The sequence below is a fragment of the Protopterus annectens genome, chromosome 9.part0, assembly GCF_019279795.1.
Source record: "Protopterus annectens isolate FY-2018-M chromosome 9.part0, PAN1.0, whole genome shotgun sequence".
Lineage (NCBI taxonomy): Eukaryota > Metazoa > Chordata > Ceratodontiformes > Protopteridae > Protopterus > Protopterus annectens.
This window is the reverse complement of record NC_056743.1, coordinates 163,045,729-163,070,644: the sequence shown is the minus strand read 5'-3', so window position 1 is coordinate 163,070,644 and position 24,916 is coordinate 163,045,729. Positions and strand designations below refer to the sequence as shown.

General features: G+C 40.6%; 1 protein-coding gene across 3 annotated transcripts in view; it reads left to right on the top strand.

Moving 5' to 3' along the window:
• Positions 1–24,916, top strand: part of ACP2 (acid phosphatase 2, lysosomal) — a 658,601-nt gene that overhangs the window by 310,946 nt on the left and 322,739 nt on the right. For all 3 annotated transcript variants that reach the window (XM_044082703.1, XM_044082705.1, XM_044082704.1), the window contains one exon: positions 24,291–24,443. In XM_044082703.1, coding sequence (XP_043938638.1) covers positions 24,291–24,443 — 153 coding nt within the window. The remainder of the gene's footprint in view (positions 1–24,290; positions 24,444–24,916) is intronic.

Sequence of the window (24,916 nt, the reverse complement as noted above, 5' to 3'; positions counted from 1 at the left end):
CACAACACCAGCATCCTTTAGAGCAAGAAATTACCCTCTTGCCCTGCCTACAGTCAGAACTAAAATGTTGGATTCAGCAAATTTAACTGAACCTGGGTCTTCCACTGCAATTACCCACCCCAAACCAATTCATGCATACAGATGCATCAGACCTAGGATAGGGAGCTACTATGTCAAAGTACAGGGTACAAGCAAAGTGGCACCCTTTCATAAAGAACAAACATATCAACGTGAGGGAAATGCCAACAGTCCTTCTGGCACTGAAAGCCTTCCTTCCTCTTTTACAACCAGGTGTTCTCCTAATAATAACAGACAACACCACAGTTAATGTGGTACCTCAACAAGCAGGGAGGGCCAAAAGCCTACCTCCTCTGCAGACTAACCTTACTAATCTGGGACCTAGCCTCATAGCACAACTTGTCCCTGCAGGCATCCTATATTCCCTCGGAGGACAACAAACAGGCAGACCTTCTCAGCAGGACATCCTCTCCAAATCACAAATGGATGCTGGACAGGAATGTCTTTCTCGACATTGTCCACCAGTGGAGTACACCTCAGGTAGATTTGTTTGCCTCCCCCCAGAACACACAACTGCAGACTTTCTACTCAAAGACCCACTCTTCACTAGCATGGAGAATAGACGCATTCAGCATTTCATGGAAGGGGAGGTTTCTGTATGCTTTTCCACCCTTAATTCAAAAAGTCCTCCTGAAAATTAGGAGAGACAAAACAAAAATCTTGCTGGTGACCCCCTACTGGCTAAGGCAGCACTGGTTCCCCCCGCTTCTCAATATAGCCAAGGGCAGTCACCACAAGTTACCCCACAAGGTGGACTTTTTGACATAACAAAAGGGAACCTTCATTCACCCACACTTGCAGATGTTGGCACTGACACTGTGGGTGATAAACTTTTAATTCCCTTCAGGTACCACTACTCAGAGGATGTGCTTTCAGTCCTAAGGGAGGCCAGGAAACCTAGTACAAGGAAATCTTACTTAGCTAAATGGGAGAGATTTTCCAAATGGTGTCTGGGCAAGGGCAGGGATCCATGTATCCCAGATCCACCACTAGTTCTTGCCTGTGTGTGTCAACTAATTAAGAGGGGACTTTCATACTCTTCAGGGAAAGTCCACCTTTCAGCTGTTTCAGCCTGCCTGCTACTAGATCCTCCCCTACTAGCCAGGCTCAATGTTAAACTATTCTTAAAAGGGGTCTTGCACATCAGACCACCAAGAAAAACCATCCCACTACCCTGGGACCTGATCTTCATCTTGGAAAAACTCACAATCCCCTTTTGAACCAGCTAGTACTGCTACTCTGCAAATGTGCACATGGAAGACAGTATTGCTAGTGGCTATAACTTCAGCCAGGAGGGTGTCAGAATTGCAGGCCCTATTTGGCCTGCCCTTCCATACACTACCTTCCACAAGGACAGGGTGAACCTATGCACCAACCATTCCTTTATGCCTAAAGTGGTCAACGATCTGTCCTTAAACCAATATCTACCCACCTTCTTCCCCTCTCCCACCAATGAAAGTGAGAGAATACTCCACTCCCTGGATGTACACAGACAGTTAAGGTTTTACCTAGACAAAACCAAATCCATAAGAAAATCCAATCTGCTTTTTGTTTCCTGACACCCCAGGTCCCTGGGCAAGGCAGTCTCCAAACAAACCATTCCATGTTGGATTAGGAAAACTATTTGCCTATGTTACTCACACCATGACAAAACACTCCCACAGGGAGTAAAGGCTCACTCTACCAGGGCAGTGGCAGCCTTTTAGGAAGGCTTTGGAGGTTGCCACTGCCCTGGTAGAGTAAAGGCTCACTCTACCAGGGCAGTGGCAGCCTCCAAAGCCTTCCTAAAAGGCCTGGACACTGCATCCATTCTGGAGGCAGCCACATGGTCCGCCATACACACTTTCACCAAACACTACAAGCTAGATAATATCTCCAGAGCATGTGAAGGTTTTTCCAGAGCAATTCTGCAGAGCTTTGTGGAATCAGCTACTTCTGCCTCCTCCATTCCTTCCATCTAAGCTGTGGTACTCTCCCACACCAAGAATACTGCAACGTAGGAATAGAAGGACATAGAATAGTTGTGTAAAATCTTACCATAACTGTAGATGTCCTTCTCTTTCTTGTTTCAGTATTCCTTCCCACCCACCTAACCCCCTTCTCTGTCCTCTCTCTCATAATTGACCTGTCTTAGGTCTCCTGGTGGTTATACCCTACCCTATGACCAGTTTAACCATCAAATGGCTCTTTGATCCTATGGCTGACATCACTTGCTACTGTATTTCGACCTGTCCTGCTGGGCTTTCAAGTTCTGAGGTCTGTGCATACAGACGTCGCATGTAAGGCCCCTGGTTTATGGCCCTATGTGAGACGTCCCACACAACTACAGCAGCCAAGCTAAAGCTTTTATATAGAAGCCGACATACGGGTTGCCTGAGGCAGGAAATCCCACACCAAGAATTCTGCAATAGGGAAGAGAAGGACATCTATGGTTATGGTAAGATTTTACACAACTATTATTTTTTTATGGTCACTGGATCACAGTGATCGACTGGGAACATACTTGTGCAGAATGTGTTTTAGTGCTGGACAGGCAGATGGATGCTGGATAATTTTATAGGTGGTAAGAAGTTGTATATATGTTAGATGATGTGGCATTTCTAACCACTTTAGGCTTTTTAGTGCTATGTAGTGGTGGATTCTGAAAGGGATATGTGCTGCAAATGTAGCAGCCTTGTTATAGCATTGTTCAAGTTTTAATTTTTATGAAGCTTGGAGTCTAGTAAGGATGGGAGCACCATAAAGAAGATCTGGGAGGAGGTTAGTGGCAAGTGTAGTTTTAGTTGAGTCAGTGAGAAAGTTTTTGACTCTGTGGTTTTTGATGAGTCTTTTTTAGTGCAGTTTTGTATATGCAGGTTGAATTTAAGATTATCATCCACTATCATACCTAATAGTTTGCTATGAGAAGTGACTTTAATGATTATATTATCACAGAGAAGACTTTAATTTTTGTTTTTTCATGAGAGAGGGATTTGGAGAAAAAAGTTACAGTTTGGTCTTTTTTTTTTTTTGGTTGAGCAGGAGTTGTAAGTTACAAAACCATGTTTCAGTGGCTGTTAAAGCTTCCTGAGTAATGTTTTGGAGGTGTACCATGTAGTCAGATGTGCAAATGACAGCGGAATCCTCTGCATATTGTTTAAGGGTGGCCTGTTTTGTGGAAGTATAGAGGTTGTTGGTGAAAATGTTAGAGGAGGGGACCAACAATGGAGCCTTGTGGTACACCAGTGGTGAATGGGGAGGTAAAGAGAGTGTGTGGAGTGCCATTTTGCTGACTGATTCCTATTGGAAAGGTAGCTTTTTAACCACAGAAGTTTGGGCTGGGAGAGACTTGGTGAGGACATTTGAAGTAGACGTTTGCTGTGACAGACATTGTCAAAGGCATTAGACAAGTCTAGAAATAAGTTTGCCATTATGTCTAGGTTTATTGACAGTATGTAGGTTACAGATGCAGTGCTAGTACTGCGGGAAGGACAGAGTCTATGTCACATAATCGAACTTCCAAAATTTCGAACACCATATGTTTGAACTTGGAATTTCGAAATGTGATAACATCTAAACCTCAGAACAGGGAATTTTTTCCCAGGGAAAAAAATTGCTGTTCTGAAAAACACACACACAACACAAGCACACCAAAAACCTTATAAACCTACACTAAACTTTACATACACAACTATCTGTGCACTAACCTTAACCCAAACCCTAACCCTAAGGTCCATCACTATCGCACACTTACCTTACCCGCACCCTAACCCCAACGTTCGTCACAGTCGCACATGTACCTTAACCCGTTCCGTAACTTTCACACCACAGTGGAGAAAATGTTGAAGCTGCAGAAAGGGCCAACCGAATTCTTTCCCTGTGAAAGAATTTGGATTTCCGCGGCTTCTACATTTTCAATTTTCGAACTTCTGGTGTTCGAACTTCTGGAAGTTCGATTACATGACAAGACCCGAAGGACAGAAGCCATGTTGTGTTGGGGTTAGGAGTTCTTCCTGGAGGCGATAGTTTAGCAATTGTTTTTGAATACATTTTTCAAGTATTTTGGTGAGGGGAGATAAAATTGCTACAGTTCTAAAGTCATTAATGTCTGTTGAATTTTCTCCTTTGTGCACAGGGATAATGTGTGACTTTTTCCAGAGAGCGGGAATATGGGATTTCTGGATTTGCCTATTTATAAGGATTGAGACAGGATAGGCAATGCTGTTTGTTGCTATTTTTAGGTACTCACTTGAAAAGTCATCAGCCTGAAGAAGGCTACAGTTTGAGTAGTTTTCTGTAGGATGTGGGCACAGGTTTGAAGGTGAAAGTTGGTGTGGTGATATGTGGCTGTTGGGCAGGGCTGGGATTAGATGTTGTGTATCCTTAGTTAGAGATGGTATACTATCTGTAAAATTTGAAGTGTATTGCAGTTTAGAGTGATGAGTTATCAGGAAAGGGGTTTGTGTTGAGTTTTTGGCCGGGATGTAAGATTTCTTTATACTTTGACAGTCAGCCAACAGTCTCAAACAGTTCTGTTGAAATATGTAACAACCCCAGACCTACAAATTTCTTTTCTGCTGGTGTGTTCTAATATTTTTCTAAAGTAGTTACCATTAGGTCATTGATGCCAAGAGTTAGCTACGTTCTCAGAAATTCCCAAAAGATGTCAAAACTTAGATCTTGTAAGCTTCTTTGAAAAATGAGGTATTTAATTTTTCCTTTGCAGAGATCATTAAAAGGTTGTTGAAATGAAGTGGTCTACCATCCTTTCTACCTCTCTTTCACTATATTTTAGAAACTTTCTGCAGGTCAGTAATCAAAATAAGCCTTCCTAGCAAGGCAGTGAAATTTCAAGATGCAATGGTAAGAAGTTTCATTAGCAAAGTAAAGTCCTTCCAAAAGCTGCGGATTTTTCAGCAAATGGGACTGTATGTGCCCGCAGGTGTTCCCCCCTTCCCAAACTGTCATTATTAGTCTGGGCCTTATCTTTCCTTTGTGACACTGGTTTTCTTCCATCACTTGGAGGCAGAGATTCATTTTAAAGGTTGTAACTAGTAGTAGCTTTTCTTCCTTATCAAGGGATTCATCTGTGTCCATCCTTTTGTGTCCCCTCACCCTTCTACATCTGCTGCTGTCTCAGAGAGTTAACAGAACTTTTTTCCCAAAAAATTAACAGGGGAAAGTATTTTATTCAAGAATGTTTCAGGTGTCCAAGAAAGAAGGAACCTGGCAACTGGTCCTAGACCATTCTTCTTTGATATTTGTATCAAAATCCCAAGTTAAAGAAATGCTATCAGCTTCCTAGTAATTTTGGATGCAAAAGATAATCACATTCCACTTCTCAACATTTTTAGACACTTTTTATCTTATTCTGTGTCTGGCTTATATTTTCAGTTTTCTGGTTTGCCCTTTTGTATGTCAACAGCTCTAAAAGCGTTTACAAAAAAAATGGCTTCTATAATGGGCCATTGCAGGTAGAGGCCAGTCACTTATTTCCACATTTAAACTACTGCCTTATTTGTGCATATTATTTCACAGGTTGTTAACAGTATCTGTTCTGGCTTAAAGATCACTTTCTCAGTCTGGGGTTTCAGGTGAATATGGAGAATTTTTTCTCATTCTTTTTCTAGCAGGTCTTCTGTATATATGCATATTTTATGATGATTTTCCTTCCTCTCAGAACAAAGTGGATTGCTATTAGCAGTAATTTCTGAAATTTTCTGATCACACTCCAGTATTTGCCTGGGACATGGCTGTCAACTTTCCAGATTTTTGCAGAATGTCCAGATTTTTACCTGATATTTTTGATCTGTTCCTAATAAAAATTTTTGATTTTCTAATAAATCACTGAAGATTAAAGTCACTTCACATCCTTCAGAAAATGCATTTAAGACAATTCCTGTTGTTCTATCAACTTTGTAAGAGAAATATTTAAAATATGTACATACATTTTGTCCTTTGCCAACCCCCCATTATTTTAGGTTTTGTCCAGATTTCTTGAACTAAGAGGTTGAGAGGTGTGGCCTGGGAATATCTCAGAAATCTAGGTTTCATAAGATCTACTTTTGCCATGTTTATTTTGGCCAGACTTCACATAACCTAAATTCATTGATTTGTTTCTAGATCCATATCAGTATGCAACCACAGTTACGTCAGACTTTGCTTGTGAGGAGCAGTGTCCAAGGGGGAGGGGGTCCAGGGCCTGGGGAACAAACAAGGCACATTAAAGCATATAAATGTTGAGATGATGGCTCTGATAAATGTTTTTCCATCTTTGAGATTAATATTATCTAGATCCTGTGCTAATATTCACAGACAGTACCACAGTGATGTGGTACATTCAAAATAAGAGGTAACCAAGTCCAACCTCCTTTGCAGATTAGCAGTGGTAGCTTGTGATCTACTCATTCACTGTAACCTCTCCTGGGTTTCCTACACGTTTGTCAGAACAAACATGTTGCAGACAACCGGGATAGACCGACATGAATGCAAGTTGTACCCAGGGGTCTTCCAGGAATTGGTCGATGTTTGTGGAATTTCTCAAGCAGATTTTTCTTACCTTCAGATGTAACAGTTAAAAGAAATTTTGCTGCAGGACTACTTGATCTTAGGCCTGGAAGACAGATACCTTTTCATTCTCATGTATGGGAATCTTCTTGCATGCTGTCCACCCTTTTCTGTGATAACTGTTTCATGTAAAACTTCAGAAGGACTCCCCAAAGGTAATTATGGTGACTCTGTGTTGGCCCAGGGAATGTTTGTCCCTTCTTTTGACAATGGCCAAGGGCAGTTGCCGCAAGCTTCCTCACAGAATGGATTTACTTAAACAAGACAGGGATAGTTTGATGCACTCCATCCTTCAAATTGTTTTCAGTTAACTACCTGGATGATAAAATTATGAGATGTTTTAAGGCACCTTTTACTGGAGCCATGTATCTGATATTAAATGAGGCAGGGTGTCATACTACTAGAAAATTATATGAGTAAGTGGAAAATATTTTGTAGTTGGTGCAGTTCCAAAGTCCAGGAGTTTAGGTCCCAGATGCCTCTGGTTCTACAATATTTGTGTGAGTTATTATCCTGTCTTACTCATCTGTCAAGATTCACCTCTTAGTCATAAGTGCTTGTTTGCCCTAAGGTCCCTCTTTTCTACTCTATCTGAAATATAACAGTTTTTGAAAAGGAGTTCTACATATCCACCCACAGACAGAAAGTTTTGAATTTTTGTGTATTTTTGTGTGAAAGATTAGAGATAAGAACATCAGTACTACGTATTGCTGTGTCTTCTGCTAGAAGAGTATCTGTGTTATAAGCTGTTTTGGGGAGTCCTCCGTTTGTCATTTATGCCAAAGATAGGGTTAATTTGAAAGTAATTCCTTCCTGTTGGACTAAGGTCTATTCAGGTTCTACACTGAGTCAGCTGTTAGTATCCCAGTTTTCCCTTCCAGAACCTAAGAATAAGGGAAATAAGTTTACATTGTGGATGTCCATTCACATCTCTGATATTACATTGATAGGACTAAAATGATCAGGATAGCTGATCAGCTGTTTGCCTCCTATGAATTTAAGAAAAAGGGACAAGGGTTATCTGAACAGACAGTTTCTAAATGGTTGTCCCATGCTATTGCTTTTTGTTATTGTCACCATAACAAGTCACCTCCAGGCAGAGGCAGTGTCCATTATACCATTGTTCTAATACTTTTTTATGGCTTATTGGAAAGGAATGGATTCTAGAAGTATTCTAGAGGCAACAGTTTTATCATTTGTGCAGACCCTTTACTAAGAACTGCAAACTAGATTTCCTGTCAAGTTCCAGAGCTGGCTGTACTAGGACTATTCTCCAGAGCCCCTGGACTCTTCCTCCTCCATTGCTTTCTAAGCTCTGGTAATTGTCCCATATAATTTAGACTACTGTAGCAGTGATCAGTATGAAGAACATACTACAGCATAAGTAAAGTTACCATAACAGTACAACCTGTTCATGATGTTGCACAATATAGCTGATGGTGCAGCTAGGGTGGTACCCATAGGTGTTACAATGAGACATATGGCTTGGCTTTGCTTTTGTGATTTTATGGAGTTTCAAAGTGTCCTTCATGAGCATATGATGGTTCTCCATTGTTTGGTCCGTACATGAAATTAAAATTGCTGCTGTGTGAGCAGGAAGGTAAGACTCTATATGCATAGGAGTCAAATTTGAGGCCCCTTAAACATTCTATAACAGGAATCAAAAGGGGTCCAAATCCCTGTGGATGTTCTTCATGTTTCACTGTTACAGTCATCACATTTGGGTTATCCCTGCGAGGGTAGCCCTCAGCCGGCCTGAATACCAGAGACTTAATATTTATGCATCAGTTGTTGAGGACTAACGTCAGGTTGTCAGTGGTATAAAGGAAGGCAGCCGACACCATTACATCAGTCTTTCTTGCTGTGGAGCCCGAAGCAGAAGCAGTTTGCACGAGTGCCGGTCGGCCACTACCTGAGTTTCCATTTCCGAATTGAAGTTGTAGTCTTTGAAAGCTAAGTACCCTGTTGGGGATCCTTTTTTCTTGCACTAACCGATGTCAAAAAAAGTTAATAAGTACCACACCGGGACTTCCACTCTTACTGTGTTACTTGTCTAGGCCCAGACCATGATGTCCCTCGTTGTTGCTTCTGTGCTTTGTTTAACGCCAGAAATATTAATTGTCGGGCCCTTATTGTAGCCTGATATTTCCGTTTACAGTCCTCAAATTCCGATATGATTTCGGTAAGCCATCTGACAGCAGATCTTCCGAAAAAGCATAAAGATAAAGACAGAGACAGACCACACAGGACCAAAGCTTCCAACTATGCCGCCGTTAAGCTGGTCATCAGTCCTCTGGAACTCAGTGAGACGCTTTTGCAGCCCCTGATGCCAGCTTCATTTAATTTGCAGGCTGCTACCGAGACCCTTTCAGAGTCCGGTATGCTGCAGAACTCTTCTTCATCTAAGGATCCTGTGGCCGTCTCTACCTTGGATGGGTCTGGAGCCGCTGTGCAGGCACCAGATTCCGAGGAAGTCTTTCACAACACGAATCCCGACATAAACTGACACCTTCTTTTGCAACTTATCATTCTTTCAAAAACAAACGAGTTCTTTAGGCCCAGGAGTCGAACCAGACCCAAGAAACCGACTACCCATTCTCAGGTGCCTGTCCCCTTGCCTCAGTCTCAAGTGCTTAAAATGGCAGAAGACCTTATCATGCTGATTAGGGAAAGCCAAGCCACTCCCTCAAAAAGGAAAAGAGATCTTTCTCCAGTAGTTTTGTCTGAACAAGAGTCCGATGAATTTGTTGCATCTCACTATAAAGATATGCAGCCCCTTTCCACATACGAGGATTCTGATGCAGAGGAATCCATCCCTTCAGCCTCTCCCTCAGAGGATTTTTCCTTTGGGGAAACCCTGCATACCTTAAGGGAGCATCTCCAGTGGGAGAGTCAAGACTACCCTCAGTCTAAAAAGAGACTCAGAGAGTTCCTGGATCTTCCACAACACAGACCCTTAGCCATCCCCCCAGTCCTAGATGTGGTGGATGATGTTTTCCTCAAATCCAGCTCGACTCTAGACGCCCTCCCTCCTGCTCCCAGAAAACCAGACAGGTACTACAGAGTCCCTGACTCACACAAATATCTTTTTAAAAATCCAAAAGCTGATCCTGAGGTTATTTCTCAAGGACCAAAAGGGATTAAAACAACCTTTGCTAAGAATCCCACCCCCTCAGACAGGGATTCCCGAGCACTGGACAGATGGGGTAAAAAAAGTATACACCTCAGCTACTTTTGATATCAGGGCACTAAATTGTCAGTTCCATATGTTTAAATATCAGCAACATACCTTGGAACTTCATAAACAAAAAATGTCCTCCTTTCCTGCATGGGCAGAATCTAAAGATTTACAAGACTTAATGCATTCTGCAAGTCAAGTAACTAAACACACTTTGCACTGTGGTTCTGATGCCCTAGAAGCTTCTTGCAGGGCAGCAGTGACTGGATCTGTCATTAGAAGACATGCATGGCTTAAAGAATAACCCCTGCCAGACCATGCCAAATCAAAATTGTTGGATGCACCCTTTCACAAAGATAACTTATTTGACAGTAAAGCAGAAGAGGTCTTAAAAAAGATGGAAGAAAAAGCAAAATCTATGCAGACAGTTAAAGATTTCTTACAGGTCCAGCCCCCTAGGTTCAGCAGGCATTTTCCCTCTAAGCACTGGTCCTTTCCTGCTCCGTGGAAACAGGCGCTCCAGACAGCAGCCTCAGGGGTTGCAGAGATCTAAGCAGTGGACTACCTCCACTTCAAAACCAGGGAGTTCTAAGCCACCCCCTTATGGTAAGAACTCACACTGACTCTCCTCATCCAGACCTCACCTCTGCCCATTTTCACATACCCCTAGGAGGAAAACTCTCCTTTCACTCAAGCATCTGGGCCACCATTACCAAGGACCAATGAGTTCTGAACATTGTGTCTCAGGGGTACAAATTCTCCTTCCACACCCTTCCAACCCCAAAAGGGTTCCCAGATCTAACCCCAAATCAGTAGGCAGAGGCTCAAAAGCAAACCCATTCCCTGCTCTCCTTGGGAGCAGTAGAGCACATTCCTGCACAGCAGATAAGCCAAGGCTTCTACTCCTGACATTTTCTGGTGCCCAGAAAAGAGGGCACCTGGCGCCCCATCCTTGATCTGTCCATCCTAAGCATCTTCCTGGTGATCCCAAAATTAAAAATACTTGCCCTCCAGCAGCTGCTAACCATGCTCTCCAAGGACGCTTGGCTAGCCACCCTGGACCTAAAAGAGGTCTACCTCCACATTCCTATCAGGGAGTCCTGCAGAAAAAATCTCAACACTTTCAGTTCTACGCGCTTCCCTTTGGCTTATCTACTGCTCCCAGAGATTTCACAAAATGCCTGGCTCTAGCCATTGCCTTTTGCAGACAAAGAAATATTCAAATTTACCCCTACTTAGACGACTGCCTTATTCAGGCAGCCAGCCAGGAAAAGCTGCTCAAAGACCTGGCCTTTGTAGAAAACCTACTAACCTCCCTAGGGTACACAGTCAATGAAAATAAATCCAAACAGGTACCCACCCAAAGGATAATCTTCCTGGGAGCAAGTCTGGATACAGCATCCCAGATGGCATGCCTTACACCAGAGAAACAAATTTTCTTGTCAGCTTACTTCTCCCAACTGGCCACCAGGCCCCGGCTTTCTGCAAGGAAAATCCTGCAAGCAGTGGGGTTCATGGCATCTTGCATAGTCCTCATTCCATATGCCAGACTGCATATAAGGAAACTTCAGTGGTAACTAAAGAGTGTCAACACTCTCAAGATCTGGAAACTCTTCTACCTATTATTCCTTGTCTGAAGAAGGAATTTCTTTGGGGGACAACAGCCTGCTCCCACAACAAGGGACCGCCCTTCTCCCCACACCCCGCCACCCAGACCCTCACCACAGATGCATCAGACTACGCTTGGGGTGCACACATTGACGGCAGGTGCATACAGGGCCAATGGAATCCACAGCAAATCCCCGTGTACATCAGTCTAAAAGAGATGATGGCTGCGCTGTAGGGCTTGATAGATTTCTAACCCCTTCTCTCTACAGGGGTTCTCTTGATCAAAACAGACAAACACCACTGGTACATCAACAAGCAGGGAGGGACTCACTCCTACCCGCTGTGCAGGCTGGCCGTGACCCTTTGGCACACAGCCTCATCCATGCAAATACACCTGTTATCACAGTACCTACTAGGCTCTCTCAACTCCCTGGCAGACCAATTAAGCAGAAAACTTTTGGACCCACACGAGTGGCAGCTCAACAGAAGTACCTTCTTCCTAATAACTAAGAAATGGGGAACCTCGGAGGTTGACCTCTGCCTCTCGCGTATGAGGTCTCTAGAAAAAAAGAAACAAATGCCTTTTATATACACTCGATATTATGTCCTGAAATGTCTATAAAATTCATTGTGTTAGAACAGGTGCAAGTGGATAGTAGAGGGGGAGACTGGGAGACGCGTTTAGAATATAAGGAACTTTTGTGGCAGCTTAAATTGGATGCTGCCACAAGTCCCAGTCTAAATGACAGTATAAATATTAAGAGTGTCTTTAAACTAAGAATGGCCAGATTGTGATTTACAAGTAAGGAGAAGTTACCATAAATTAATATGTAATCAGTTGAATAAAATATGTCTGTAGCACAGTGGTTTAATAAATTCATACACAGATTTCATAATAATACATTAATTGTAAGTCATATTTATAAAAGTATTGTACTATTGAATGATGGTTCAGTAAATATGCATTAAGTTAATTGAAAAAACATATATTTAATCTTTTAGTGTTTATATAATATTGATCTATTTAATAACCAGTATACAGATTTTTTATAAGAAATGCATGGTTTTATGCTTAAAATAAGTTCTTTGCACATGGATTTACAGATTGTTACATTTTTTAAAATTTTTCATGGATTAATTTAGTGACAAAGTATAGTAATTTGATAAAATTAGTTTTGTATAAAGTTTTACATTATATGCTTTGTGAATGTACAACAGTGGTAAGTGGATGTAAAATTGATAGGTTTGAAACCTTTTGTATAGCTTTAAAGCTTAATTACTAAAGCTACCACATGATGGTCAATAGACCCTATAAATATAGTCAGATTTCCACAGGTATTTTATCTTGATAAAGCTTGGCAATGGGACCAAGCGAAAGCGCTTGATTCAAACTGTTGGTATTTGTTTTTTATTTTGTTGAAGTTTTGTGCTGAACAGCAAGATTTTAAAAAAAGTTTTAGACAAGAGTAATAAAATCATTTACTACGTTCCTCCGTTGGCTGGTTTTTGAGCAGTGGAAAGGTTTCTTTGGTGTTTTGCTGCTTACACTTCATTCTCTTTGCCTCTCACACCAACCATCAGCTCAGCAAATTCTGCACCAGGAAGCATCACTGCATGGCTTGGAAAGTGAATGCCTTGTCCTTCCCCTGGGTAAACCTCTGTCTATGCCTTTCCTCCCCTACCTGTCATCTCCAAGGTACTGCTCAAAATAAGGGAGGAAAAACCAAGGACCATTCTCATAGCTCCAGATTGTCCCAGGCAGTACTGATGCTCCTTGCTGTGCAGCCTGTCCCCACTGCCTCCATGAAGTCTTCCTCAGATTCTAAACCTCCTAACCCAGAGGGAAGGGGAATTCATGAACCCCCAATTGAAGACACTCAGTTTGGCAGCTTGGCTTATTCCCTAACCCCTGACCAATCTGCCATCCTCAGTAAATGGGTTCTGGATGTTATCCGAGAGGCCAGATGCCCTAGCACCAGAAAGTTTTATGCAGATAAATGGAAAAGGTTCTGCACCTGGATCCAGGCTAAGGGGGCCAGTACGCCACAGCCATCCACCCCCCTCATCCTGGATTACTTAGCTGACCTACTACACAGTGGTCTCTCTCTCTCCTCTATAAAAATTCATGCCTCTGCTATTTCTGCTCATTTTCCCACTGAGCAGCCTCTTTTCTCACACCCTCTGATTAGAGGGGCTAGTGACTTGAGGCCCCCAAGAAAGGCACCAACACCAGCTTGGGACCTTAACTTTGTCTTGGAAAAACTCACCCTGCCTCCTTTTGAACGAGCTTCTTCTGCAGAGCTAAAATATCTCTCCTGGAAGACAGCTTTCCTCCTGGCCATCACTTCAGCCAGAAGAGTCTCTGAGCTGCAAGCACTCATGGCTGTGGAACTCTTCATCATCTTCTATGCAGACAGGGTATCCCTCAGAACTAATCCATCCTTCATGCCCAAGGTGATGTCCAGTGTGGCTCTCAACCAATCCATTCATTTGCCCACCTTCTTTCCTAACCCCCAAAACAAGGGAGAAAGGATTCTGCACTCTCTAGATGTGCACAGACAACTCGGATACTATCTGGACAGGGCTAAACCCTTCAGAAAGTCTGATTAATTGCTGGTTAGCTTTGCTTCAGGAGCAGAAGGCAAAGCCATCTCCAAGCAAACCATTTCCAAATGAATAGCACTCTGCATCCATTTCTGCTACAAACGGCATGGCAAGCCTCCCCCAAAGGCATCACAATACACTCCACCAGAGCAGCCTCCACCTCTGCAGCCTTCCTCAGAGGGGTTCCCACCAGGGTCATCCTGGAGGCTGCCACTTTGGATAATCTGTTCACACTTTTACCAAGCATTGCCCACCTGCCTCTCTTCTCCAAATCCAGGGCAGGGTTTGCCTCTACAGTCTTGCAGGGCATCCTAACCAGCCCCTAGCTTCCTTGACTGCCTCCACTCATTTCCTCAGCTTTGGGAATCAACCCAAATGTGACAACTGCAACAGTGAAACACGAAGAACATAGTACAGTTGTGCACACTTACCATAAATGTAGATGTTTGAGTGTATTCACTGTTGCAGTCCTGGTTTCCCTCCCTCCATCCCCCTTTATCTTTTTGTTACCTTTCTTCCTTGTTGTTCTCCTTTCCTTACAAGGGACATATTGGTATTTATTTTCCATTGGTGGGGTTCTTCCACCAGAACCTGGTCTCCTACTTTGGGGGCTCCTGACAGGTTAGGGCAAGAAAAACTGATGTAATGGCGTCTGCTGCCTTCCTTTATACCACTGACGACCTGATGTCAGTCCTCAAGCGACAGCAACCGACACACAAATGCTAAGTCTCTGGTATTCAGGCCGGCCGAGAGCTACCCTGGCAGGGATAAACCAAATGTAATGACTGCAACAGTGAAAACACTCGAACATCTACATTTATGGTAAGTTTACACAACTGTACTTTCTGGAAACCGCAGTGCCAGTCCTTCCACCTTAGACAGGAATAGCCGGAACAGAGTGGTCCTTTCAGTGGATATGACCCAGAGGTCACTGATATATGCAGAACCAAGGATTCGTGGTCTCTTTCCTGGCATGTGGACACAGCATCTCTGAAAACTTGCTTGACTGTTCCCCTCTGGAGGTATTTGGGTACCATTTATCTCTCTACTGCCATGCAAGGATGGCCGGAACACAGGATTCTTAGGCACAAAAGAGAGAATATACAGACCGTATCATTACATTTTCCCAATCCATGCCCTTTCAAACCGTTTCACTTCTATACTTTCCATCCAACCAACACAAAGCAGCCAAAAGAGAAATGTTCTTTCTTTTAGATAAAAGCCATTGGAAAGGTCCCACCACATCAAAGAGGGCCTAGATTCTGTTACATATTTTCTTTTTAGTGTCAAAGAACAACAAAGACCTCAGGCCCATTCTAGATCCGTGTGGCCTAAATCTTTACTTTGGATAGAACTCCTTCAGCATGGTCATGTTGCAGTCAGTTTTACCCTGTTTAAAAGCAAGCAACTGGATGTGCTCAACAGATCTACAGGATGCCTTTTCTCTATATCAAAACCGAAAGGTACTCTGGAGATGTCTGCAGTTCCATTAAAGAGGCAGTCATTAGTAATTCGTAGCTTTGCCCTTTGGTGTCACCACCATCCCCCAGCTGTTTACCAAGTGCATGGCAGTAGTCATAGCCCATTTACAACTCAGAGGGATCCACATGTTCCCATACCTGGATGATTGGCTCCTCACTGCTTTGACCAGGGAGTTGCCAGTTTTCATTTGAAGCCAGAGACTGTTTGGTACTATCTACCAATCTACTACCTTCTCAGTCCGTCATTCTATTTGGATGGCATCTGAACACAACAGAATGTGTAGTTAGCTTTCCTTCAGAAAGAATCCAGACCCTCTGGGCCTCTATCTAACATACCTTGTCCCACTTTTCTCCATCAGCAGCCCTTGATACTTTGAGTACTAGGTCTTATGGTCTCTACTGTAGTCATGATTTCCCACATGCTATATTACATGAGCATTCTCCAGTGGCCACTACGTAGTCCAGTGGTCTCAAGTATTAGACCACCTGGCTACCCCCATATTCATGACTTGTGTGTACAAGACTCATTTGAATCGGTGGCTTACCTCTCCACAGTTTCAACAAGGGGACCTTTGTTCTTCCTCCATCAATGACAACTACCATGGATATCGCCTGTTTGTGATAGGAGGGCATTTTGAGAGGAGGATAATCAAGGAATGTAGATTTCGACAGAAACCAACCTTAACATAAATATCCTGGTAATGAGAGTGTTTCTGCAAGCACTGTAGGAATTTCTGGACCACCACCTTCCACTTTTGATCTCCATTCAAACAAACATGTCCATAGTGTGGTATTTGAACAAGCAAGGAGTAACAAAATGTTACCCCCTTTGTCAAGAAGCTGTGGGAGTTTGGCAATGTGTGATCACTTCAAAGCACTTCCTGATAGCAACCCACACCCCTGGGAAAGGCAACTGTCTTGTGGACAGGCTCGACAGATACATTCTGATGCCTCACGAGTGGTCTTTTCAATACAGTGGTAACTTGTCAGATATTCAAGTCCTGGTGTCAGCCTTGTTTCCCAGACCAACACAAAATGTAGCTACTTCATCCTGATTCCACTGGAAGACTGGTCACCAAAGGACGATCTAGTCAGACAATGGCCCACTGATCTCTTCTAAGCCTTTCCTCCTTTACCCCTGATGTCCAAATTCTTGCAAATCCAAGGTGATCCTCATTGCTCAATGCTCTCTTTGTCAAATATGGTTTCCCTTGCTCATGCCTCACTTGGTGAAGCAACAGTGGCTTCTGTCACACCTGTCTGGTCAGCCTCATCCAGACTTGCTCAACCTTAAATTAATCATCACCCTTTTGAAATGTCCGCACTCGAAATGCCGAGTTAAGAAAAAGAAAACCCCAGAAAAGAGCAAGTCATGAAGGGTCACTCTTCTTCTTTAAACTTCTTTTTTTATGGGGAGGGTCAAGCCTACACCCCCCCCCCCCCGACTTATATTTACCAACTCCAAGATAACCATGACTTGGAGAAAAAGGAGTATTCTGAGCCATGGAGAAAAGGGAATATTCTGAGAAATGGTTATCTCGGACTTGGTATATGTACGCCCATTTTTCGGTCATCCAGTCTCCATGTTTGGAGACTGGTCTAGTGAGTCACAACATTTCACATTGTTACATATTAACCATTTGGTTTGTGCAGTTCCCATAATGGTCAAAACCCATTGCTTAACTCATAATGAACTTTGCATTATTTATGCACCTCAGGAGGAATCCGCCTGTAAGGTGTACAAAAATAAATCAGCAAACGCAAAACCAAACAAACTAAAGAAAGTAAATGAAGGCAAGCTCTTAGGAAAACCAAGCAACAGTTTTGTTTCGTAAGCGCTTTCGGAAATGGACAATACCTTTCCTTCATCAGACACAAATACAGTACATCACATCTTATTTAAAAGTTCAATTAAATGAATCAATTAACCAATTGATCAACACAATCAAAATTAAAAATAAAAGCAACCACATTTTCTAAGAGAATGAATAAATGTATATTTAAATACATAAATATAAATTTAATTAAATTCAATAAAAGCTTTAAAACTATTTTATATAAAAACAACCACAAAAGTTCTATCTGTTCAGGGATAATAATTTAAGCATACACTTAATAGAAAGTGTTTTGTTAAGACCTGGAAAAAGGTGAGAAGCTGTTCTAATTTGCCATTTTAATTCTTCCAATTCTAATGTTAACTGCCAGGGGCCACCCCTCATGTCAACCCTGATTTGTTGTAGCACGGAAAACTTAAAAGAATCGCTCGGAAAGGCCATAATGTGCCTTGCCAAAGCGTTAGTTAGATCATTTTTACTAATGGCGTAAACATGCTCATAAATACGCTTTTTAATCTTTCTTTCTGTTTTACCAATGTAAAACGAATTGCAGTTTTGGCAACAGGCACAATAGACCACTCTTTCGGATTCACATGAAAAGTGGCCAAAAACTCTATAGTTAACATCCCTTAGCCTTATTTGCTTATCAACATTCAAAAATTTACATTGTTGACATCTCCCACATTTCACTATTTGATTATTTTTGTTTAAAGAAGGGGTAGAAGAATACTGTAAAAGGGATTTTAGGTTTTTACCACACCTAAAAGTAATGTTGGGTAGGGCTCCAAAAATTTTATGAATAGCTGGGTCTTCCTGGATCAGAGTCCAATTTTTATATAAAGTGTTTCGAATGAAAGAGTGATCTACATTGAAAGTACAAAAAAATCTAATTTTCGAATCATTCCCATTAATAATTGACACCTCAGCACTAGGGGCCGTAGGGAGTTCACCATTACCTGGTGTAGCTAAAAGTGGTTTAAAATAGCCACATCTTCTTTTACTAATAACTTCAGAGGAAAGGATTGATATAAGAGAGGGAGGATAACCCCTCTTAAGGAACATACTTTCCAATAATGCACACTCCTGAAGAAAATCCCCCTCATCAGAGACCATTCGAGCTGCTCTAGCGAGCTGCCCCTTAACAACACCTTTCTTTTGATGATAGGGGTGGGAGCTGGTAAAGTGGAGGAAGGAGTTAGAGTATGTTGGTTTTCTATATATCAAACTCTTAAACCCTCCCTCACCAGCATCCTTACTTAAAAGGATGTCTAAAAAGGAAATATTTTCTTTTTGAGCAGAAAAAGTAAATTGCAAAAAGCTAGTAAGGCCAGAAATAGACTTAATAAACTCCGGCACTTCTTCCATGGAGCCCTTCCACAACATAAACATGTCGTCTTGGTACTTAGTGTACCAAGCGACATTAGCCTTAAAGAGGGAATTCTGGAAAAGCAAAGTGGTTTCCCAATGGGCCATGACGCAGTTTGCAAAACTGCCGCCACAGGGGGAACCCATAGCCACTTTGCAGCATTGGAAAAGGTTTCACTGATAGTGTCTTTATGAACTTTATTGTCAGAAGAATGAGAGGCAGAGTCCCTTCTGTTTGATGGCTCACATTTTTGTTGGATAAATGTTTGTATTTCCTCCTTAGCCTGTACTGCATCAAGAAATGCCTTTGAGCCTCCATGAAAAATATTCTCAAGACAGCTGCATACAGCAGCTTGAATCTCACATCTGCCTTTCTACATTCCCTGATTGATTACATAAATTTGCTTCTCTGCTGCTTGTTGTTCACTGAATAATTATTTTCCGCAAACACCATGCTATCTTCAATTTGTAATACCTTTCAGTTTGGCCACACTTTTGTCAAGGCTTTCTGCTGGTGTAATTTACATCTTTAATAATGCATGTTTTGGCTGCTTTCTAATGGCGAGGTTTGGAGCATACACTCTGTGTGCCCTTTCAGATAACAAATCCTGCTGTGAAATACCAGTCCAATTTGCTTATTTGTGCTTTCATAAAATGAATACAGTCTGTTCCTTCCAGTTTCTGTGGTAAAGCATGAGATGTCAGGTTCTCTCTGTTTGCTGTGTCTTCTAACTCTTACCATTTTTTGAAACCACCCTTCTTGAGAGGTCTCATACACAACCAGCCTTTTCTTCTTTTAAGCCACTGATTTTTGCAGTTTAATCAGTTCATCTGGATAGCTAGTTAAAGCTGGTTTTGTGTTTTCCAGTCTTTTGTTATTTGAGTTGATATACTCCTTCAGTGTTTAATTTATTTTAATCACCTCTGAATACATTTGATTTATTTTCCTGTGAATTACTGGAAGCCATCTCTGTAACAAAGCTGAAGCTTGAACTGGTTTTTTGCTGAACAGCTGCAGGATTATTCCCAGTCATTGTTTTCTCTTCCCCTTTTCCAGTTGATTTTCTTTCAAGTTCTTTAACTTTCTTCTTTACTGGCATCCAGGCAGTGTACTTACTAGCCAGTAACTGAATTTTACTGAAGCTGGTAGAATTACTTGCTGTTATTTCTCAGTTTGTTTCTTCTCACTGGAAGAGCTAAAATTAAGCCACTAATCAGTGTGCAGCCATCTTGGAAGTCCCCTGACTCTGTGGTTTCTTGCTAGTTATTTAGTCACTATATGTTATTCTAGGATACAGGTATGGATGAGGATATGCTTTTATACCACAGAACATGAGAAGCCAAGCTGTGAGAATACGTGTAAGGGGACTTGGTGAGGGTCTCCCATAAGGAGTTACTGTCAAGCTTGTTTGAACACTAACAGCGCTCCCACTTGGTACAGAAAAGCTACCCCACAATATCCGTAGTGACTTCAGAGAAATACAGTCCCCCCATGCTTATAGTGATGATTGACAGGTGAAGGAAAATCTTTCTAGAACTGGTAGCAATTTCACAGCAGACTACCTAAGCATGTTATTACTGCAGAGGAGGGATCTAGTTTCAAACTACTCTGTTATTTTGAGTACTTCACACACATGTTACATATCTCCATGGTCTTTTTTATGAGGTATGTGTTTAAAACCACCTTTAGCCTGAATTAGTTTAGCAGTTGCCCTTTCCCCTAGACTGTCTGATCTTACTCTGAGGCTTTTCTTCAAAATTATTTAGGAAACACAGTGATGTTATAAATTAAGCCATGGGTTTTGTTGTCTCTCCACGTCTTTCATCGTCTGAGCATTAGTGAAGTTATTAATAACTGAATGCTGCCTTTACAGGTACTTTCAGTACGGTACTATGTATAGTTTTTTGAGTCCTGGATCCCACCAGGAGATAAATTATCCAAATCTTATCCAAAGCAGCTTACTGTGTTTTGGAACTTGGCCAAAGCAGCTGGAGGGGTTAACATTTTATTAGCTTCTGTGGTATTTTCATTCATAGCAGATGACTTGTTTTGTTTGTATGTGGAATTTCAGCACTTTATCATTTATTTATTTGAAATTTGTTGTCTAGGGTTGTGTAGTGATTGATGATGGACAAAAGTTGCACAACAGCAGATGAACATTACAAAGAATATACACAGGATTTGTGAGGTTAGGTTGTACACAACGGTTGGAATTTTTCACAATATTGCATGCATGCATTTTTACAAACAACTTGTAAAAAACAATAATCCAAAACAACTCCTCGAGATAACGGGCAAATAAGGCAATGAATCCTAGACCAAAAAGACTCCCAAAAAAGGACGTACTTTATTAAGTAACACAGACAAATGAATGAGCGCTTTCTGCCAGGTTAACTGGCCTTCATCAGATTCAAATAAGTAGTAATTATACAATTTCTTATATATACTTTCAACCACAGGAAATTGAATCACTTAAAACAAGGAAGTGATGTATATATAAATTGATGAATTATGTGAGAAGTAAATAAATAAATAGGTATTAAATAATAACTAGTAAGTATATTATTAATATCTTTATAAAAGTTTAAAATCTATGTTAAACATGTATTAAAAAACGCTGCAGTACATAAGTGTAACATTTTTAGCAACCATGTATAAAATCCATAAGAAATATATATGTATTAAAAAATATACAATCAATAAGCGTGTGTTTATAAAACACTTTAAGAATATAAATATAATTAGAATCAAAAGTGCAAAAATATACAGTAAAAAATACACAGAAATTATTAGAACATATTAAGCCTTAGACTTCAGAATAGGTTTCAAAGAGATGTTATCATTTATTTCAGAGGGGGTTAGATGCATTAAGCCTAATTTGCCATATAACTTCTTTTTCTCAAGTAAAAGCTTGTCATCACCTCCCCTGGGATTAAAATGTAACTTTTCAAGTATTGCAAAACAAAAAGTGTGGTTAGAATTGTTAAGCTGTATGTTTCCAAACAAAGCATTATTTATGTTTTCCTTTTTAATATTATATATGTGTTCGTAAATTCTGTTCTTGAAATGCCTGTCCGTTTTCCCAACGTAAAATGCTGGGCAGGCTGTACACATAGCTAAATAAATCACACTTTTGGTGTTATAGTTCCCAGTCTGAAAGGTAATCCTGTTTTTGCACATATTTTCCAAAATTACACTTTTTTCCTCATATATATAAGCACACTGATTGCAAGCTCCACATTTTGTCGTTCCTTTAACTCCCTTTTTAAACTGGTCTTTCTAATTATTTACTAATCGGAGTTTCATATTTCTACCTGTCTTATACACAAATCTCGTTGGTGTCCCAGATGGCTATATACAGCATTATTGCCTCTTAACACATTCCAGTTCCTCCCTATAATATCTTTTATAATGGGTGTAGAAGTGCTATATTTTAAAACCATAGCCTTAGAAAAACAGGAATTGGTTTGGTTATTACTTTTCTCCTGATGAATAAATTCTTCACCTAACAAAGGTTTGTAGAGTACCCCCTACTGAGATAAAATGTATTCAATTGTTTCTTCTACTAAGTTGGCGGGGTACCCTCTTTCCAAGAACATACTTCCTATTAGACCCAAGTTCTTCAATAACGTCTTCTTGACAAGAAGTCATTCTTGCTGCCCGTATACATTGCCTTTTTAACATACTTTTTTCTGTAGAAAAGGGTAGCAGCTTTGATATTCCAAATATGAATTACTGAAAGTGGGTTTGTGATGTATAGTAGATTTAAAACCTGATGATGTGTGTGAAATATGTGTGTCTAAATAAGACAAACCAGTGTCACTGAATGAATATGTAAACTTAAAATAGGGACAAATACTATTCAAATAACTAACAAAACTAATTATTGTATCCTTCTCACCCTTCCATAGGATAAAAACATCATCCAAAAAATGTACATAAAGGGTAAAATGGTGCTTTGTCCCTATTTTAAGTTTACAAATTCATATGCTTAATGCATCTAACCCCCCTGGAATAAATGATAACATCTCTTTGAAACCTATTTTGAAGTCTAGGGCTTAATATGTTCTAATAATTTCTTTCTGTGTATTTTTTTTTCTGTATGTTTTTGCACTTTTGATTATATTTATATTCTTAATATTTTAAGTGTTTTATAAATGCACGCTGATTAATTGTATATTTTTGATACATATATATTTCTTATGGATTTTATACATGGTTACTAAAAATGTTATACTTATGTACTGCAGCGTTTTTTAATACATGTTTAATATAGATTTAAAACTTTTATAAAGATATTATTAACAATATATTTACTACTTATTATTTAATACCTATTTATTTACTTATCACATAATTCATCATTTTTATATTTCTGTATACATCACTTCCTTGTTTTAAGTGATTCACTTTCCTATGGTTGAAATTATATATAAGAAATTGTATAATTACTGCTTATTTGAATCTGATGAAGGCCAGTTAACCTGGCAGAAAGCGCTCATTCATTTGTCTGTGTTACTTAATAAAGTACGTTCTTTTTGGGAGTCTTCATGGTCTAGGATTTTTACAAACAAGTTAGACAAACCATAACAGTGGTTTGAACTCTGCCCACTATTATAATACTTGCATATTTACAAACATCCTTGTTGCGAAGGAAGAACAAAGTTAAATGTTTTACTGATTTCTGGAGTTTAAAGTTCATATAGATAGGTTGACTTTCATTATACTTTATTCCAGGAAGTTACTGCTGAGTTTTCTAATGAATTCCAGAGTACGTGCATTTTATACAGAAGAGTAGAGGAACATTTTATCCAGTGCTGCCACATCACAAGTATATGTGTAGCAGCATCTAGATCTGCAAATGTGTAAAGGAAGTGAAAATTATTTATGAAAAGATAATGTCCTGGGAAAAATTAGTAAATTATAGTCCAGCTGCGTGCCAAAGAGGGATAAAGCCCTGACTGTGACTCAGATTACCTGAATTTGGTTAGCAGTTCTGGTGTTGGAAAGGTCTGGCAAGGTTAAGTAGAAGGGAACAGCAAAGTTCCATATTGCCTATTTTGAGAGGGGGGGACAACCGATGGTCTGGTTGCCAGTTTAGTGCAAGTAGTCAAAAGCCTGAAGTTGGAACAGCCTTAACTAGAAACATGGGCTTGGCCTGTGAAGCTTGTGACAGCAGTCCTTGTTAAACATGGGCTTGGCATGTCAAGCTTGTGACAGCAGTCCTTGTTAGCGTGGGAGTGGGAACAATAAAAAAGCAGTGGGTGCACATAGTAGATCCTCACAGTGATGTCCATGCCTAATTAGTTACCATATGGTTGAGTTAGGGACCAGATCAGGAAAAAACCCTCATGGTTGCCTGAAGGACCTCTGCCACGATTAGCTGTCATGCTGTGGGAATGAGTAGTCTGATTGAGCCTAGAGGGTTGATGGTCTGTAGACAGTGGGGAGATAAAACTGATTTAAAAAATAGTCAGTTATAATTCTTCTTATGGTAAATTGCTTCTGTCTTGTAATAGCTGGGATATTAAGTTGTTAGAAGAATGTAGTCAGTCAGAAATTGGTTTGTACCACACACTCTTTTTTCTTCACAGATTTTTGTCCGCAGTACAGACAGTGATAGGACTCTGATGAGTGCAGAGGTGAATCTTGCAGGCATGTACCAGCCTACAGGTGCACAGGTCTTCAACCCCAACTTGACATGGCAGCCAATTCCAGTTCATACTGTACCTGAAGAGGAGGACAAGGTAAGGAGATGCAAAACATTAGTGATCAGTGGTTAATTTAGTTTGCCATTTTGTTTTATTTTTCAGGACTATCCTTGTATCCATGCACATGCAATGCACTTGTTTTGTTTTTCATGTGTGTGTTATATGGCATTGTTATTTGCAGCTTGCATGTTACACTTTGCTTAATTGTGCTATAATTTAAAAAAATATTTTGTTCACATTCTCAGTGAACTCGGATTGCAGGATTCAGATTTTCTTCCCCTGTTGAATAAGCCCTGGTTGGTGTCATGCTGCATGACTAGTAATAATTTCCTGTATACCCTACGTATAGCCCTATTCTTCCTTTCTTAGGCAAGGTTGTAATGCTACATACAGTCAATTCCGTTTGCACTTATTATGTAACCAGCACTAACTTCTGAGGGCTACTTCCTTGCTCCACTTTTATCAATCTGGCTGCAGTTTCTCCCATTTTCACTGTAACTGTTGCAACA